This window comes from Cydia pomonella, chromosome 15 (assembly GCF_033807575.1).
Source record: "Cydia pomonella isolate Wapato2018A chromosome 15, ilCydPomo1, whole genome shotgun sequence".
Lineage (NCBI taxonomy): Eukaryota > Metazoa > Arthropoda > Insecta > Lepidoptera > Tortricidae > Cydia > Cydia pomonella.
Window position 1 is genome coordinate 5,953,204 of NC_084717.1, and position 16,543 is coordinate 5,969,746.

The following is a 16,543-nucleotide window of genomic DNA, read 5'->3' on the forward strand; positions in this document are numbered from 1 at the left end:
AAGCGAAAAAAAGCATAACTTGTAAGATTTGTAAATCTTTTCAATCGATAAGTAGAAATATTTCAAACAGAACATTGTAAGAGTGTCTTTGCAATATCATGAGTTCAAAATTTGTCCTGAATGTTTTCGAAAAGACGTCGATATAGCTGTGCCGTTGTTTATTTGATATACTTCCATTTGGTAGTTTCGTTAATATGCCCTCAGATTTTCTAATTCCTTCATCTTTGTAAACACTTCCTTATATACTTGCTTTACTCTTTGGTAAACACGTGGTAAGCACTACAGAAAACGTGAAATATTCAAATTTCTGAAGTATATTATTGGAACGCATCTTAATATTTGACGTTTTCATTTTTAAGTTTGGCAACATAATTTCGCAATTTCTAAAAGAAAGTTTAGATCGATGGTGTAGCGAGGGTTTTTGCGATTTAACATAATTCGTGATAAAAGCACAGTGTCCGACTGCAACGCAGTTATTCTTCTTTGCTTACGAGTGATTTACTAAAAACTCAAAATGGTAAGTGTGTATTATATTGCGGGCGGGCTAAATTTAACTACGCTGGTGCTGTTTTGGCCAAGGTGTTGTCTCGCTGTGGAGCGAACGGCGGACCGGCGCTGCTCGCGGCCCGCGGCGCTCAAACTGCTATCCACCCTCACTGAGAGCTAATTACAATAATATTGTACATAATTATTTTGAATCCAATGTAGGTACCTACTGATTTGTGTAGTCATTCTCACTACATACGTGCTGGTTTTTTAGAACCTAATCAGGGCCTATTGTAGTAAAGTGACAAGTTGAAATTTAATTTTCAGGGCAATGAAAACTCAATTCCCATGGAGCTCTGTTCCAACTGTAAGTAATTATTTGTCTTACTAATCTATACTCTTCCAGTCTGTCTCATTCTCTATGTACCTTTTTACTGTTGGTATAAAAATTTAATAAGATCAAATAAAACTAATAATGAAATTGAAGTTGATTCCCATGAGTTGCTTTCTGTGTCTCTTAACTTGTTCTGTTTGCTTCCCTACTGACCCGCCTTTCTGACTAAACTTATTGAGAGTGTTACAGATGGTCTCATGTAGGTTCTGAGCTTAACCGGAGGTTTGTTTTCAGCGCGTGTTAACTGCATTGATTTTAAGGTGGAGAACTGTGAGTGTGTAGTGACACGGAGGTGTCCCTCATGTTGCATCTCGCACGTCACGTCACTCGCGTCCAGAACAATTTTTCAAACTAAACAAACATCTAATGCCACATTATGTTCTAGAAATACATGCACAATAAGCTGTATCTGTGCTATGTGCTAAAGTAGCCAAGCACTGCTAACAGCTATAGTTTTCATCAGTAAAATTTAATCAATGGGATTTTTGACCCTAAAAATCAAGTTCTCTTAATAAAGAACTTGCAGTTAACATACAGAAGTTAGACAGGAGAGTATTCTCCATTGACTGCTACCTCCAAACTCTTTCCACACTGGCCACTTACACCTGCGCGTCTTCTGTGCCGTCAGTCCGTGCCTCACCTTCGGACCGCATACATGTTTCTACTCTATTCTAGAACAACTCTAGGAAAATTTCCGTGCATAATTCCTCCATCCTGATGTTGAACGCGTTACACAAAAATTGTTCTGGATGAACATACATGAACTAGTTGTTGGGTAGTGCAACCCGCGATAGTCCGGCGTGTGTAGTTTACATTCTGAATGTTTGTTGCGATCTGTTAGAGACGTTACTGCCACTCAGGGGCGAGGAATGTATGCGAGAGCGGGCGCGGCGGCGCGGGACTTCGCATTATGCAGTTAAGGACCTTGGCAAGGTCACCATGTAACTATGTCACAGGAAATATCTATATGTTCGTCAAAGTGTCATAGTTCTGTGGAGCCCCAGGGTTCTATTTTCGAGTGTACTGCCGCCGCCGCGACCCCGCGTTAGTAACGTGCCGCTTTCTGCACTCGGACGTAATGTATCGTTCTAGATGGCTTTTTATGTTTATAGAATAGACCGTGAACATTTTGTACGATATGTGTATATACGGTGTACATATCGCGTTCAGCATACGCTCAGAAGATGCTCCTTTCTCTTTCGTTTTGCATGAATAGATTAACGTTTTGAATCGCTGTTTGTTGTACTCACTTTACATAATTGATCTTCATGTTTTTCTTCATAGTTGGTGTAGCGAAAGAGAAAGCATGCAAAGAAAGAGCAAGCACGCGAGTGTTCTGTTAGAATAGACTCAGTTCTAGCGCCAGGAGTAGGCAATAGGCTGCTGGGGCGGCTGCAGGCCAGACCAGGTCAGGCTTATGGTTTTGGAGCAACTAGCCAATATAAATATTAAATTATAATTCTGTTCATGGACTTAGACACGTAGAATGGGTCGAAACATTTAATACAAAGAGTTCGACAGACCTGCTTCACCTTGACTGAGTTTCATTAATAAACCCTTTGAGCGCCATAATTTTCAAACCACATTGACAAAAAGCAGAGTACCAGTCCACAAGTGTATTCTTTAGTTTTACTGACTCGCCTACCTTCAAGCTTTTATTATAAACCAGTTTCTTGTAAAATTTACCTATCACGTGTTATTGTTAATGGCAACTTCAGTTGTGCATTATCATTAGTGTTTGACGGTCAAAGGGTTACCTATGTTCACTTACGAATGTGTATGTACACTAGTGTATTTTAATAAGACATAACTGAACTGTCTTTCCACGTGACGCACACAACCCTGCGCTTTAAGCTTAGTTTACAGTTAAGTCTAAAGTCCATGAACACGGAATATACCTGCTTCCAAACAAGGCTGACCAAGAAAGCTAATATAAACCGCACGGATTTTCGCACCCCTATCTCTGTCGGGCGTATAGGCTCTAAGCTCGTAGGATAGAGATGGAGGAGCGACGAGCTATAATGGTCCAGTCGGCTGTCGTCCCCGCGCCAAACGCCTTTAGCCGCATGACACACCAGGGTTAAACATAAATTTTCAAAACAGGGGCAGGATACTACGAATGACTTCATCAAAGTTCGTCCTCCCCTAACTCTATTGCTCGATCGTTGCAAGAGCGATATAGATGGGAATTACGAATTTCTTGTCAGGTTCAGTGGCGTGACGTCGACTGATCAGATTTTCTCGGCATCACGCCGTTCGTCCAACAATGGCATAGAATAGGAATTCAGCTCAGGATATTCAATGCTCTTTTGCTAAGGACCTCAGGTTCGGGATCGTCTACTTCAGATTTTTACGAAAACGCCAAGTGTGAAAAGAAGCCAAGACAAGGGACCAGGGAATGTTTTGAGCTGGCGTTATCAATCGGATGCCACTGTTGGATGGAACTATGGCTTAGGTGCTAACATTGTGGAACAGGGACGCTGCGCCACTGAAACAAGAACTAGTCACGGCAGTTACATATCTATTAAAATGAATTGACCATTGGTAGACCTACGTCGTTGTAAGTAATACGGTATAAGGTGCACGAATGGTCAGTTTACTGTTTCGACTAGAGGTTCTTTTTCCACTGAGGCGAAGATGAGCGGAGCGGAGAAGAGATGTTGATTTCCGCACGTCGCCTCTTCGGTCATCTCCGCCTCAATGTAAAGGCAGCCATATAGTTACAGCACTTGGCCGAGACTAGAAGTACAAACGCACATATAAATGTGTGGCCGTGTGACTATTAAGAGTCCACACTTAAATTAGTTTGGGGCTTCATTCAACTCAGGCCTCAGTCTCAGGCCCCGCGAGCTTAGGCAAGTCGAATGCTGAGGTAAACCAGTAGCTTGCCTCAAAAACCTTAACATCTATTCGTGATGGGAGCTACTGGTTTGTCCAAGGCGCTTTGGTGTGTGTCCCAGTCCGGATACGTGTTGCAAGTGTTCATGTTTTAGTCGACGCCGATGAGATCCGGCGGCTGGGCAAGCGTTTCCGCAAGCTGGACTTGGACAACTCGGGCGCCTTGTCTATCGACGAGTTCATGTCGCTGCCGGAGCTGCAGCAGAACCCGCTGGTGCAGCGCGTTATTGACATCTTCGACGCTGACGGCAATGGAGAGGTATGTCACCCAAGCAAACCTTGCATCTAAAGCCCGCTACACGGTGATCAATCAAGCTTCCCACATTCCATGATCACCATGACATTGGTGTGCAATAGTTGAACTTCAGCAAGGTCACCTTTGCTGAAAGCTTTGTTGGTAACCGTATGGAAGCTTAAGGAGTAATATATCTCTAGGCCTCGTGTCGACAGCGACGTAATACGAAATCAAGGGACATAGCTTGACATCACTATCGTGGGTCGGGAGTCTGTGTCTTATGGTCTATTTGTCATATTTGCAGCTAGGTTATCTATTGCAACTCTTCGTTAGTATCAACTCATCTCAAAAGAACAGACCAAACTGCTCAATATCTTTTTTTTTTTTATATCGGTTAAAACTATTTTGGATTAGTCAACTTGATCCTAATATCTACATCGACAGTTGAAGCGGGTGACAAGCGATATTTAAGTAAACTACAGTTACCTTACATTTATAAGGCGTTCTCACGTAATGACCTCTATTGTCTTTCAATGCGATTAACTGTGCGATAAGATACATTGATTTACTGGACGGAAGGCGACAATAACGATAATTACACAGTTGTTTTGAACTTACACTACGCATAGAATTTCGGGCGCCATAAGAAAATTCTACGCTAAGCAACTCTAGGACTTACACGCATAAAATTTCGGGTGTCTAAGTCTACGCTAAGCAACTAGGACTTACAAAACTAGATATATAGACCAGGTTACAAAAAATCTATGGGTACAAAATTTATTTTGTCTGCATAAATTTTCCTTAGCATTAAAACAATTTTAAACAGATTCATTGTAGCGTGGGGAATAATGACAAAGGGCCTTGGTTGTTGTTAGAGCTACATTGTTATCGAGCATTGGGGTTGGCACATTCAACAGGAAAACGTCCAGACAACACGCGATTCGTTGCGGTTAGTCGTGTTATGATTACGGTATTCGTGCTTTACGAAGAATTAGGTTTTACCATTGATAATACAGATTTTTTAATAATAATGCGTTTATATATATTTTTCAACACACTTGCTCAAGACGACGTTTTTATTCCACCGAGTTTTGGCTCAAAACACGGGTGATTTTTCAGTATATTATAACACTCGTGCTTTTTCATATCGGACTGAGTTAAGAAGGTAACTGATTGCTAATAATATGCATGGAAACGGAGCCTTCTTAATTTGGTCGAGTAATACATTCTTTTTTAACCAACTATAATATAATAGAAAATACTAACTGTGATATATCAAACAAAATCAAACCAAACCAAATCAAATCCAAATGAACGTTATTACATATTTATCATTCAAAATCATTATTTAAAAGTCAATCCTACCAGCCAACATAATTTACTTTGCCATGTGGATAAAATGCAACTTCCTCACCAGTTTTTGATTTTGAACAATCAAGAGACCTTCACCAGCTGGTGTGGTGAAAATGTTTATTGTTTATTTATTAACTAACTTACACTAACAGATATACCAAGCATGTAAGTTACTATACCTACATTGAACTTAGTTTAACAAGACAACACTATACGAAACAGATAAACTTTATAAATATAACAAATTATTGTATTACTACTATATACTATATAAATGACTAATAACACTAATATTAGGATGTATGTTCTTAGTGACTACAACTGTCTAACTGAATTTACCGATGTCTTGATTACGGGTCATATCCGCAGACAAACAGGCTCACGGACATACAAATAAAAGCAAGAAAGTTCGGATTTCGTTTTTCGCGGTAGGGCCTCATGTTGTATTGAGTACGAACGGACCTCATATTTAAAAAAGAAAAGGCATTTCATCTGCAAGATGAAAAAATCAACTCAGTTTCAAAGAAAGTCCCTTTTATTAGCTTTACTATTCCAATATAACTGTTTAAGATTTACGTTTAAATAGCAGGGCCACCCCCTCCTATTTCGAAGTAAGATCGTGTAGTGTGTAGTGTCGTTACTTATAAATTTTCTAAAGCATTTTTACGTAAACATCATGTCCGTATGTATATCATATTAAACCCGAACATAACAACTTTAAAAACATTAAAGTCAGGTAGTTCAAGTTGCGGCCTCGCGCTGTTTGTTGATAAACAAACGTGACGTCACCGGCGGCGCTCGCGCACCTTATCGCTCTGTGTCACGCGATAATCCGCCGTAACGGCTTTTGGAAACTCGCTCGACATATCATGTGCGTAGTATCTTGTTGTTGTGTGACCATTAAGGTATGTAATTGAATGAGTTTTTAAATTGGTAAATATGTTTTGCGCGGCTCTGTCACGCGATAATTATTTTAGTTGACTGGTTAACTGTAACTGATAAGTCGTCAATAAAAGCTGAACTTTAAAACTGTTGAGGTCTATACCTTTGATTTAGTGGTGCTGGACCTCGAGTAAGATACGAAGGTTACGAGTATTGGACCCGAAATAGGTTTTCAAACCGGAAATACCAGTTGATTGTCTTGGCCTTCACACGTCTAGTAGATTGGGTAGTAAATTTTAAATAATGATATGTTATCAATATGAAATCTCCAGAAACCATAACTTCGTGGCTACTTGATGCATGATGAAGTCTTCATACATTTTTAAAACGAGCAGGACCTAACATACACTGGTAATTAGGTGATGAATATGGTTACAAATTATTAGTAAACGTAATAGACAGTAGTTATTTATGACATAATGTCTATTTAATAAAACGAATAGAACTGTAGAGAGTAAGTAACTTGACAGCGTGGTCACTTGTTCTGTTCGAAAAAAGGAACTGGTTTGATTAGTAAGTCAAAGCAACTGAACTGACTAACATACACTTTTAGAACAATAATTTGAACCCGAAACAAATGACGATTTCTCAGTTATCTTTTGCCTGCTTTTTCTGTAGTAAGGAAATCGTTTGTGTTGTCAGGTGGACTTCAAGGAGTTCATCCAAGGCGTGTCGCAGTTCAGCGTGAAGGGCGACAAGCTGTCTAAGCTGCGCTTCGCTTTCCGCATCTACGACATGGACAATGACGGGTTCATCTCCAACGGAGAGCTCTTCCAGGTAACTCTTTCTATATTTAGTTCTACCTTCCTTTTCTTAGTCATCTTCTTCTTCAAGGTCATCTAGGGCGTGTCACAGTTCAAGAAAACTTTTCGGAGCTGCGCTTTGCGTTTGTCATGGAAAATTAAAAATAACGGGTTCATGTCTAACGCGGAGCTCTTCCAGGTAACGCCTTCCGATCCTTGGTACTTAAAGGGTGTCGTTATCGTTTTCGCTGTTGGTACATAAATCAGGATCCGTGTATCGCAATTCACCTTGAAGGGCGACAAGCTGTCTAAGATACGCTTCGCTTTCCGTTACGACATGGACAATGACGGGTTCATCTCCAACGGAGAGCTGTTTCAGGTAATTCCTTCCTATCTTTGGTATTTAATGGCCATCCAGGGTGTGTCGCAGTTCAGTGTGAAGAGGGACGAGCTGTCTAAACTGCGTTTCGCGTTCCGCTACGACATGGGCAATGAAGGGTTCATCTCCAATGGAGAGCTTTTCGCAGTTGTAGAAAAACGTGTCACAGCTGCGCTTCACTTTTAACATGGCAACTGAAACATAACTGGTTCATCTTCAATGCAGAGTTCTTCCAGGTAATTCCTAGTTATCTTTAAAAGTTCATGATCATACTGTAGTTAAAGGTTGACTTGTCAGGGCTGCGCTTTGAATTCTGCATCTATGACATGGACAATGACGGGTTCATCTCCAACGGAGATCCTATCCGTCCATACGAAAAGAGAAAACGTCTTTCTACTTCTAAATATTTTCCATTCTCCATGGGTTTCCGGTTTATAGGTTATAGGTTTCCTTTTTTTCAAACTTACAAATAAAAATAAAAAAAATTTTTTTGAATCGAAACCTTATGCCTATAAATATATATTATGCTGAAGCGATCGACATTAAAATCAAAGAGATTTGTTAAGATTAAATTAATGAAAAACGTTTTCTCCGGAAATGGAATTTCATAGAAAAAGTACCGTTATTTCGCTAGGATCGCAAAGCTATTATCCTCTTAAGATGTTTTTCGCTTTCGCTTAACTTCAGCTCGGATAAATCCAACGGTCAGATTTTGCGATTCTCGTATTATGGTGCAGTAGGTTCAGAGCGAGTTTTCGAAAAGTCGTGGCGTGTTTTCAGGTTACAAATTATTAAATTATACAATTACAAATTTTAATGGTTAATTTACAATATTTTTATTTCTAATTAACTTTCGGCCAACACTGCTAGCTACTACAGTAAGGTAAGATGCGCTAAAACAATAGCGACTCGTGTAGGTACTCGGCCTTGCGCGAGATAACGATACTTGCGGACAATGCGTCGACAATTATGCAAAGATGCTGTCTTTACTTCACGGCAAGTATTTGTAAGTCATGTGAGGCATCCATAATTCTATATACCGTGGAGTTCATAAATATGTATACATTTTTTTCACCGTATTGCAATGGATTAAGGTAAAGAAATGTATACATATTTATGAACTCGACTGTACATCTGCTTCCTCTGGCATGGCTCTTTTAGGATAGCATACATGTAATAAGAAAACTTACTACAGTGACATATGTTAAATTACGTTAATATTTTTTGAAAATATTGTCCCTATCCCCAACGGGCAGGAAGAATGAATGAAGCATGCGTGTTTAGGTGCAGTACAGAAATAAAACAGAAGTCAAAGGCAAAATAACAGCAATCGGTTGCCAAAAATTTGCGCGACGTATATTATAAAAACTAGCGTCTTCATTCAAAAATAATAGATACAGGATTTACCAAGGAATAGGTATTGTAGCTAAATTAATAAATATGAGGAGTCAATCTTACACATCAACCCCAAACAAAGCATTGACCATTTAACCATTAAGACAGGACGCTGGCGCAGCGTTGGGACTCGCCCCTAGTCAAGCGGTACGTGCAGCTACACTCACCTGTTGCTGTGCTGCCGCGAAACTTATAAATATTATGTAATGTTTTGTTTTGTTTGTTTTGTCCAATTGTTTGTTTTGTCTAATTAACTGTAATACTAACTCTAGATACATAAGTCATTGTTACCTAACCCTATGGACGTCAAGTTCGAAATAAATATTTCAATTCAATTCAATTAAGAGAGAAGAATAGCTTTGCGATCCTAACGAAATAACGGTACTTTTTCTATGAAATTCCATTTCGGGAGAAAACGATTTCCACTGACTAAATCTTAACAAGTCACTTTGATGTCGATCGCTTCACCATACCATAGTATATTCTAGATTTATTAGGTTTAGCTTTGTTGAAAAAAAGGAAAACCTATAAACCTAGTTTCTCATTGTTTTTTTTTTATTTTTTTATATATATCCTCGTAAGGCCCAAGGTCCTACCAATAGGACTTATTCAGTTCGATGAAATTTAAATCATATTCAATTGGAACAGAGTTGCATTGGCTTTGTTTCATTCAATTTTCAAACAAAATAAAATCAACTGTATTCCCTGCACTATAGGTTCAAATTCTAGTGGCAAATTTAGGATTTTTCATTTCTATGGCTGGGCCTTAGGAGGATATACTACATCGGTGGCAAACAAGCATACGGTCCGCCTGATGGTAAGCAGTCTCCGTAGCCTATGTACGCCTGCAACTCCAGAGGAGTTACATGCGCGTTGCCGTCCCTAAATCATTGTTTAAATAACATACTAAAAAATCATGGAGAATGGAAAATATTTAGAAGTGGAAAAACATTTTCTCTTTTTTTTATGGACGTGATGTGCTATACTTACCTATTAACAATTGTTCAGTTTTTTGTATTTATCTATAAAAGCCACATACGTTGCAAGCATGACCATATTTTAAGTTAGGACTAGGACCCCAAAACGAAATGAAATCTTAACTAGCGACCACAACCTCCGCAGGTCCTCAAGATGATGGTGGGCAACAACTTGAAAGACACGCAGCTGCAACAGATCGTCGACAAGACGATCCTCTTCGCAGACCGCGACGAGGATGGCAAGATATCGTTCGACGAGTTCTGCTCCGTGGTTGGCAACACTGACATTCACAAAAAGATGGTCGTCGACGTGTAAGGCGCTGCGGCCGGCTCCGTGTTGCTTCGCGTCTTCTTTGAGTTTGACACGGGGCCTCTTGGTCGCTAGCCACATTGGATTTGAGAGTTCTATCTTAAATAATATATCTTAAAGAACGGTTTTCCAATACAAAAATCAAGGCTTAAGTTGCGTCCAGATCTGGCGAACGTGCAGCGATTTTTCGTCTGTGAAAGACCCGACTGCTCGTGTGCATTACTTAGTACGATGTATAATCGTCGACACAGTTGATTGATTGTTAGTAACCCTTTTTGCAACGAGATAAGGGCCACTAATGCTTAGTTTGTGTTGTTGATGGAACGGCGTGCATATAGTGTGCAAGCATTACGCGAATGATGCTAGTGGCGTACTCGTCAATTTGGTCGGAACTTGCGATATTCAAAGAACAAAAAGCGCAAATATAAATTCAAAATCTTTACTTATCGTAACGTTTAAATTTATCTCTGTGCTTTGTACTATAGAATCTACAATACTGTCTAGTAGAACTCTCAAAATCCAGTGTGGTGGGTCGCAGCGTCCCGTCGTAGCTAGAACACTATTCAATTGCGTCGGTCCGGGCTTTGGCGTACGATCAAATCTATATCGAGATATCAAATTGCCGGTATATGCAGTTCTCGGCTACGCTTTTTGAACAAAATTAAGTATGGCAGTCAAAAAGCACACTAATTTAATAAAATTGTTGGATGTGTACATTCAGTTTTAGACGTTAAGGCTTTGCGGTCAACAGAAGCATGAAGCACTTTGCCGATATACGTAAAACATAAACTAAACATAAACTTGTAGTAATATGTTACTGTTCAAAGTTAAAACTCATACTCAAGTAGTAATATATTACTGTTCAAAGTTAAGGGTTTGAGTAAATAATTTAAACGTTGGGTATACGAAACGTTAGGGTTACACGGGAAACCTTAAGGTTGACCCGTGTACCCGTAGTCCAGTTGTAATATGGATTAGATACGACACATATGTCGGGAACTGCCTTCAGCCCGCAACCGACGCTCCTATCATTAAATCATTATCGTAACTCTTCCTAGCTTAAGTAAAACATACATTTTAATAGTTATACGACGTCATTAGAACTTTTATCATAGTCGAAACGTGAGTAGATTTTTATTTTATAATTTTGTTGCGGTATATTTTAGTCGGTATTGTTATTTAGTATTTTATTTCTGCAGTAGGTGTCGGTCGAGTCGCGCGGGCCGCCAATAGGGCGGCTCGTTACAAACTATAGTCAGGTGTTAGCGTAGCGAGCGGGGCGGCCGCGATGGTAGCCCATACAATATTACCTGACGATATATACGCTTAATATAAACAACGGGTGATATAATGTGTCGTTTTCAAGTAAAAAGTCCTATAGTCATAGAGTAACGTAAGTCTTGATTTTCGATAGTTATATCTTTCTTATGTATAGGTAAACGAAGCTATCAGTTAAACGGTAGGTGTTAGTTTCATGTATATAATCAATACATAACTTTCTAAAATCAATTATTATGTAACTCCGGCTATAAATTGTCGGTCGTCAATAGTATCCCTTACAGGCATAATGAACATACTATTAACCCATATTGATACCCGACAATATTATCTTTTCCTTGAAATAGTCACAAATACGCCTTATAAAAACCTTGTATTTTCAGAGTTTCGGTGTTGTCTTGTAGCCTTTATATAATTATATTATATAAACGCCTTGTAATATTGAATGGGAATTAATCTGTGTACACGGGTAGACGGTTTAATAAGACAGTTAGCTGCACGATAACAGCATATAATCTTCTCGACACGATATTTGTTATAGAGTAGTAGGTGTACCCGTGTACCCGCCGGGTGGGTACCGGGGGTTTTTAGAAAAATATGCACCATTAACTTTTTTCGAATTACTAACTTTTGGGTTATTTCGATTCAGAATGACGAGGACTATTGAGTAAAAAAAAAGTGACAAGTGTTTCATACAAAATGTAGGTGTCAGTTTTGGGACGGTCCATAAAAAAAGTATGTTAAAATGCGTCACAAGACTCAATTTTTTTCATTTTTAAGTCGATTCCCTTTGTGATTCTGAATAGAAATAGCCCAAAAGTATAAAGTTAAAAAAGTAAATAGTACACTTTTTTCCTAAAATGTCCACCCGTATCGCGGCCGTCCGCTCAGTATTTACTTCTACTATACTGATCTTATCGCCTTATCCGAATTTTATACAATTAACTATAACTTTTTAATGTTAGCTTGTTCTAGTGTCCTTTACTACTGTAATATAAGGATGCGGTCGTTTGTATGTTTGTGTGTACGCCTCTCACCCATCCTTCCCTCTTCCCTCTCACTACCACACTAACATTCATCGATATGGTCCCATCCGACTTAAAAAGGAATAAGTAATCTATCGATAAATGCAAGTGTATTGCTAGTATTCCCAAAATAGGGTAATTTTTAACCTATAAGGTATTTTACTAAAATCGCCGAATATCAATAAAATAAATTCACCCCAACTTAGCTTGCTTCTTATCGGTACTACGAAGTCACTCGTTTGCTTTTCAATATTTTTGGTGAATCGAAGAAAAGGGAACAATAATTTTCCCTTTAATTTTTCTTTATATCTATTCAAGTTTCTTGCTTTTACTACTTAAATTGTACCGTCCTGCAGAGTTGGCCGAAACGTTAATGCAATTAACCAATAACCATTACAAATTGAACCGTAAACTGTAACCGTCCATTACGGTTTACGGTTCAATATGTATTGGTTCGGTCAATTGCAATTAACGTTGGGCCAACAATGCCCTCCTGTAATATCACAGTTTAAATTATTTTCTAGTTGAATTATATTCTCTTGTAATAACAGTGTTCATTCGGGTTTGGCTCTAAGCACAGGTCTCGCTGGCAAGCGGTCCGGCGATGGACAACGTTTTTTACTTTCTCTATTGGTGGATTGGCCAAGTCGGGGAGAACACATAAAATATATAAAAAATAAAATAAAATGGGTGATAGCGATTTGCCATTGGGGTCCTTGGAGGATTTAACAAATGGAGACGCCTTGTCTGTAATTTTCTGGACAAAACAGTCTGCCGATTTTTTCGGGGGAGAGGCGTACAAACGGTCAGTGATCAGTCCATACAATACATATGACCATTGGCCGAGATTTGAGGGGTAAGCTCTTAAAGGCGACTCCAGCTGTTAAATCTTCCAAGTTGGCCTCAGTTAATCCGGGAAAATAATAGAGGATCGGACGGGTCAATGTGATTGAACTATAAATGGCGTCATGTTGGTCGTCAATCAAAATGCTTCATTTATTTCATTTTAGAACGACAAAATGTTAGAATTTGCAGTTATAAATAACTTTGGTTTATACCAGTGTTGGTAAAACGTTAATTAGAATTGAGCATTAACCATTACAAATTGAACCGTACACTGTAACCGTCCGTTACCATTTACGGTTAATGGTCAATCCTAATTAACGTTCGGCCAACACTGGTTTATACTGTATGTTTTATCGTGTTTTTAAGGGTTAATGTATAATTCATTCCGAAAACAGTCCTATTCCCTATTATTCACACAGAAACCATCTCAATAATCCTCTATCCCCTCCCCGTCCGTCCTCACCCTCTCCTCTTCCGCAGGTCCTGACCTCTCTGAGGCGCCCCGGCGTGTAATGACGTCACACTATCACTGTATTTCGTCCAGTTAAGATATTTTCCGACCGTTTCCGACATCGTCGACGAGCTCCATTTATCGGTGAGGGTTTATTGTATTTGTTAGCCTTGCTTTTATATCCTAAACACTAAAATTACAGGACGATTGCTCCAATTTGTCATTTACTTAGTACGGCGGTAAAGTACAAAATCAGGATGGGGTAGGCTCGTACAACGCTAAGTTTTCATTCCAAGAAATATGTCAAGTATGGCGCTTCTTTATAACCTCATAAACCCCATTAATAGTACTAATTACTTCAATGTTGTTTAAACACTTTTCAGTTAGAATAGATTTGCATTTCTTTTGTTTCTTCCGATTCACTGTTGATTTCAAATTGCACTGGCGGTTTTTGTACGGTGAACCTTATTAGAGTTATTAGGGTGCCAGTCAATGTAAACTTAGCGTGGTCCGAGTCTAGTAAATCGGCCAATTGAACTGTTATTTTAATTACTATGATATAAAAACAGGGTTTATGCCTTAGGTCTACGGCTGACGTGCAGCGTCACGTTATATAACAGTATTTCTAAGGACGTGACGTTTCAAGTAACGTAGATCAACCATAGACTTGAGGCTTAGACGTGCGAGCGGCTCGAGTGATTTTTACCAAGTGTACAAATGAGTGCCATTCACATGGCGTCATCAACGCGTTGGGCGTCCGCTGTATGACACGTCAATCGTTCTACCGCTTACATTTTCAGAGACTATAGCGGTTTATTATAGGTCAAGTACCAGAACGAATGGAAAACGATATGTGTACTTAAAGCCGGCTACTTGCACGTCTGCTGCAGGGGCAATACCGCTTGCACGTCTGAGCAATTTCGGCTGTTCTCTACACAAACCTACATACAACCTAGCGAGCGAAGGTCTTGCTTGCCTTTAGACATCACAATTAAGGAAGCAATTAAAGGTCCAATTCCAATATTGCCCCTGCGGCATGTGTGTGAGTAGCCGGCTTTACTGTACGGATACATGTACCTACTAATGAAACGAAAGGTAGAATTTGATCATCCCTTCATCTGCTTTCCATTTAGATGTACTGTCCTGTATTTGTTCTCGACGCGTTCGGTGTAACAGTACGTATAATAATCCCTTGTAGACGAACTTAACGGGTACTCAGAAAGCCCACTGTATGCGTAACATGATAATAAGAAATGGTGAACGATTGTAGAGCATATATCCTAAGCGCCACTTGCACCATCCCACTAACCCGGGGTTGACCGGTTATACCATTAACCCAGTGTCAACTTGTTCTGGTAACCAAGTAAACTCCAGGTTTAATCCCTAAGGGGCTAATTCGCCAACATTGACCATCTGACCACTGACATCAAAATTAAAGTGATTTGTTATGATTTAGTTAGTTGAAACCGTTTTCTCCTGAAATGGAAATTTCATCAAAAATGTACGTACGTTGGGTTGGGGATTGGAAAGCTAATCTTCCCTCTCAATTTTTTTTTTTTTATTCGTATTCTGATTTTGCTATAGGTACAAAGTACTACGTTGGTGGTAATATGGGAGGTCCAGGTTTTTAACATAGCATGGAATTATCTTTAAGCTTTGTGTCATACGGCGGGCGCTCGGACGCACCGCGAATCTTCATCTCTAGTCACAGCTGTTGTGCATATACTATACTAAATATATAAAATCATGTTATCCATCGTAAGTAGCGTCTTCGGCGCGTCAATAGCATTAATCTAAATAAATTTCTTATCATATAAGTATCGTTCACAGTTTTAAACAAATGAAATGTAGCAATATACGATTTTAAAGCCTTATTAAGACGGCGGTGGCTCGCCAGAGGACTTGCGAGTGTCAGGCCAGCTGATCGTGGTAGTAGAAAGTAGCTGAAGGTATTACACCCATGCATAAGCTTAGCGCTGGCTCGCAATGATGTCTATTCCAATGTCTACAGTTGGCTGAACATCAGTAAACTTTATTGCAACGCGATGAGGTCTACAAATGGTCAATAGGTGAGTCCACGGAGAACTAGCCGCCTCGCGAGGAAATTGCCGCGCGAAGCAGCTCGGTCTGTGTAGACGTGCCCCGGCCGCATTGCTTCGAACGAGGCGCGTTTTCACCGATTGAGCTGCTTCGCGCGGCAATTTCCTTGCGAGGCAGCTAGCTCTGTGTGGACGCGCCTATAAATTTAGGAGTGTGTAGAGTCCGCCTAAGCTAACTACACCAACCTGAATAGAAAAAAGTGGGGAGTGTCATTACTCATTATAAGCGTCATATTTTCATAGAAATTTGACATTCCCACACTTGGTCATTGCAAATGCCATGCAGTTATCTAAGTCATAGGGCCTACCGCGAACACTGATGTTTGCAAATTGCGGGCATATTTCTTTCTCACGCAAATTTCGCCTTAGATGGAGTAAAAGAGAAAGATGCCCTCAATATGCCTGATCGGTGTTCGCGGTAGGTTCTCCTGACTAACTTGCTTTCTACCGTCTACCGCCACGATCAACTCGCTGGAGTGGGGCGGCCGCCGCCGGGACGTGTTCTGTACTTACCGCGCCGTGTCGTCAGTCGGTACCATGTCGTGTCCTTACTCTACTTTCGAGTGGAACTGAATTTAGTTTTTATTAAATTTTCAAATTTCTATCTTTGTTTTATTTTTACCCTACGACTAGAATTAATTTGTGTTAACCAACTACCTCACGCGTCGAATGATTTTTAAATATATGGAGTACTTAGCTATCACATAAAAAAATTGTAAAAAAAATTTGGAA

At 39.6% G+C, this 16,543-nt stretch overlaps 1 protein-coding gene across 2 annotated transcripts; it reads left to right on the forward strand.

Annotated features, from left to right (window-relative positions):
- Positions 1-79: 79 nt before the first annotated feature.
- LOC133525648 (calcineurin subunit B type 2) lies at positions 80-16,413 on the forward strand. Of its 2 annotated transcripts, XM_061861975.1 has the most exons (6): positions 80-517; positions 814-853; positions 1,115-1,150; positions 3,874-4,037; positions 6,951-7,085; positions 9,948-16,413. In XM_061861975.1, exons 1-6 carry the CDS (start codon positions 515-517, stop codon positions 10,116-10,118), a joined length of 549 nt encoding a protein of 182 aa, XP_061717959.1. In that variant the 5' UTR covers positions 80-514; the 3' UTR covers positions 10,119-16,413. The 2 variants fall into 2 exon arrangements, with proteins under 2 accessions (XP_061717959.1, XP_061717960.1); XM_061861976.1 differs by lacking the exon at positions 1,115-1,150 and having other exon boundaries at positions 253-517.
- The last annotated feature ends 130 nt before the right edge of the window (positions 16,414-16,543 follow it).

Coding starts and splice junctions, on each gene's coding strand:
- LOC133525648 (XM_061861975.1), top strand. Junction 4,038..6,950: donor ACGCTGACGGCAATGGAGAG/GTATGTCACCCA, acceptor TTGTGTTGTCAG/GTGGACTTCAAGGAGTTCAT. Junction 7,086..9,947: donor CCAACGGAGAGCTCTTCCAG/GTAACTCTTTCT, acceptor CAACCTCCGCAG/GTCCTCAAGATGATGGTGGG.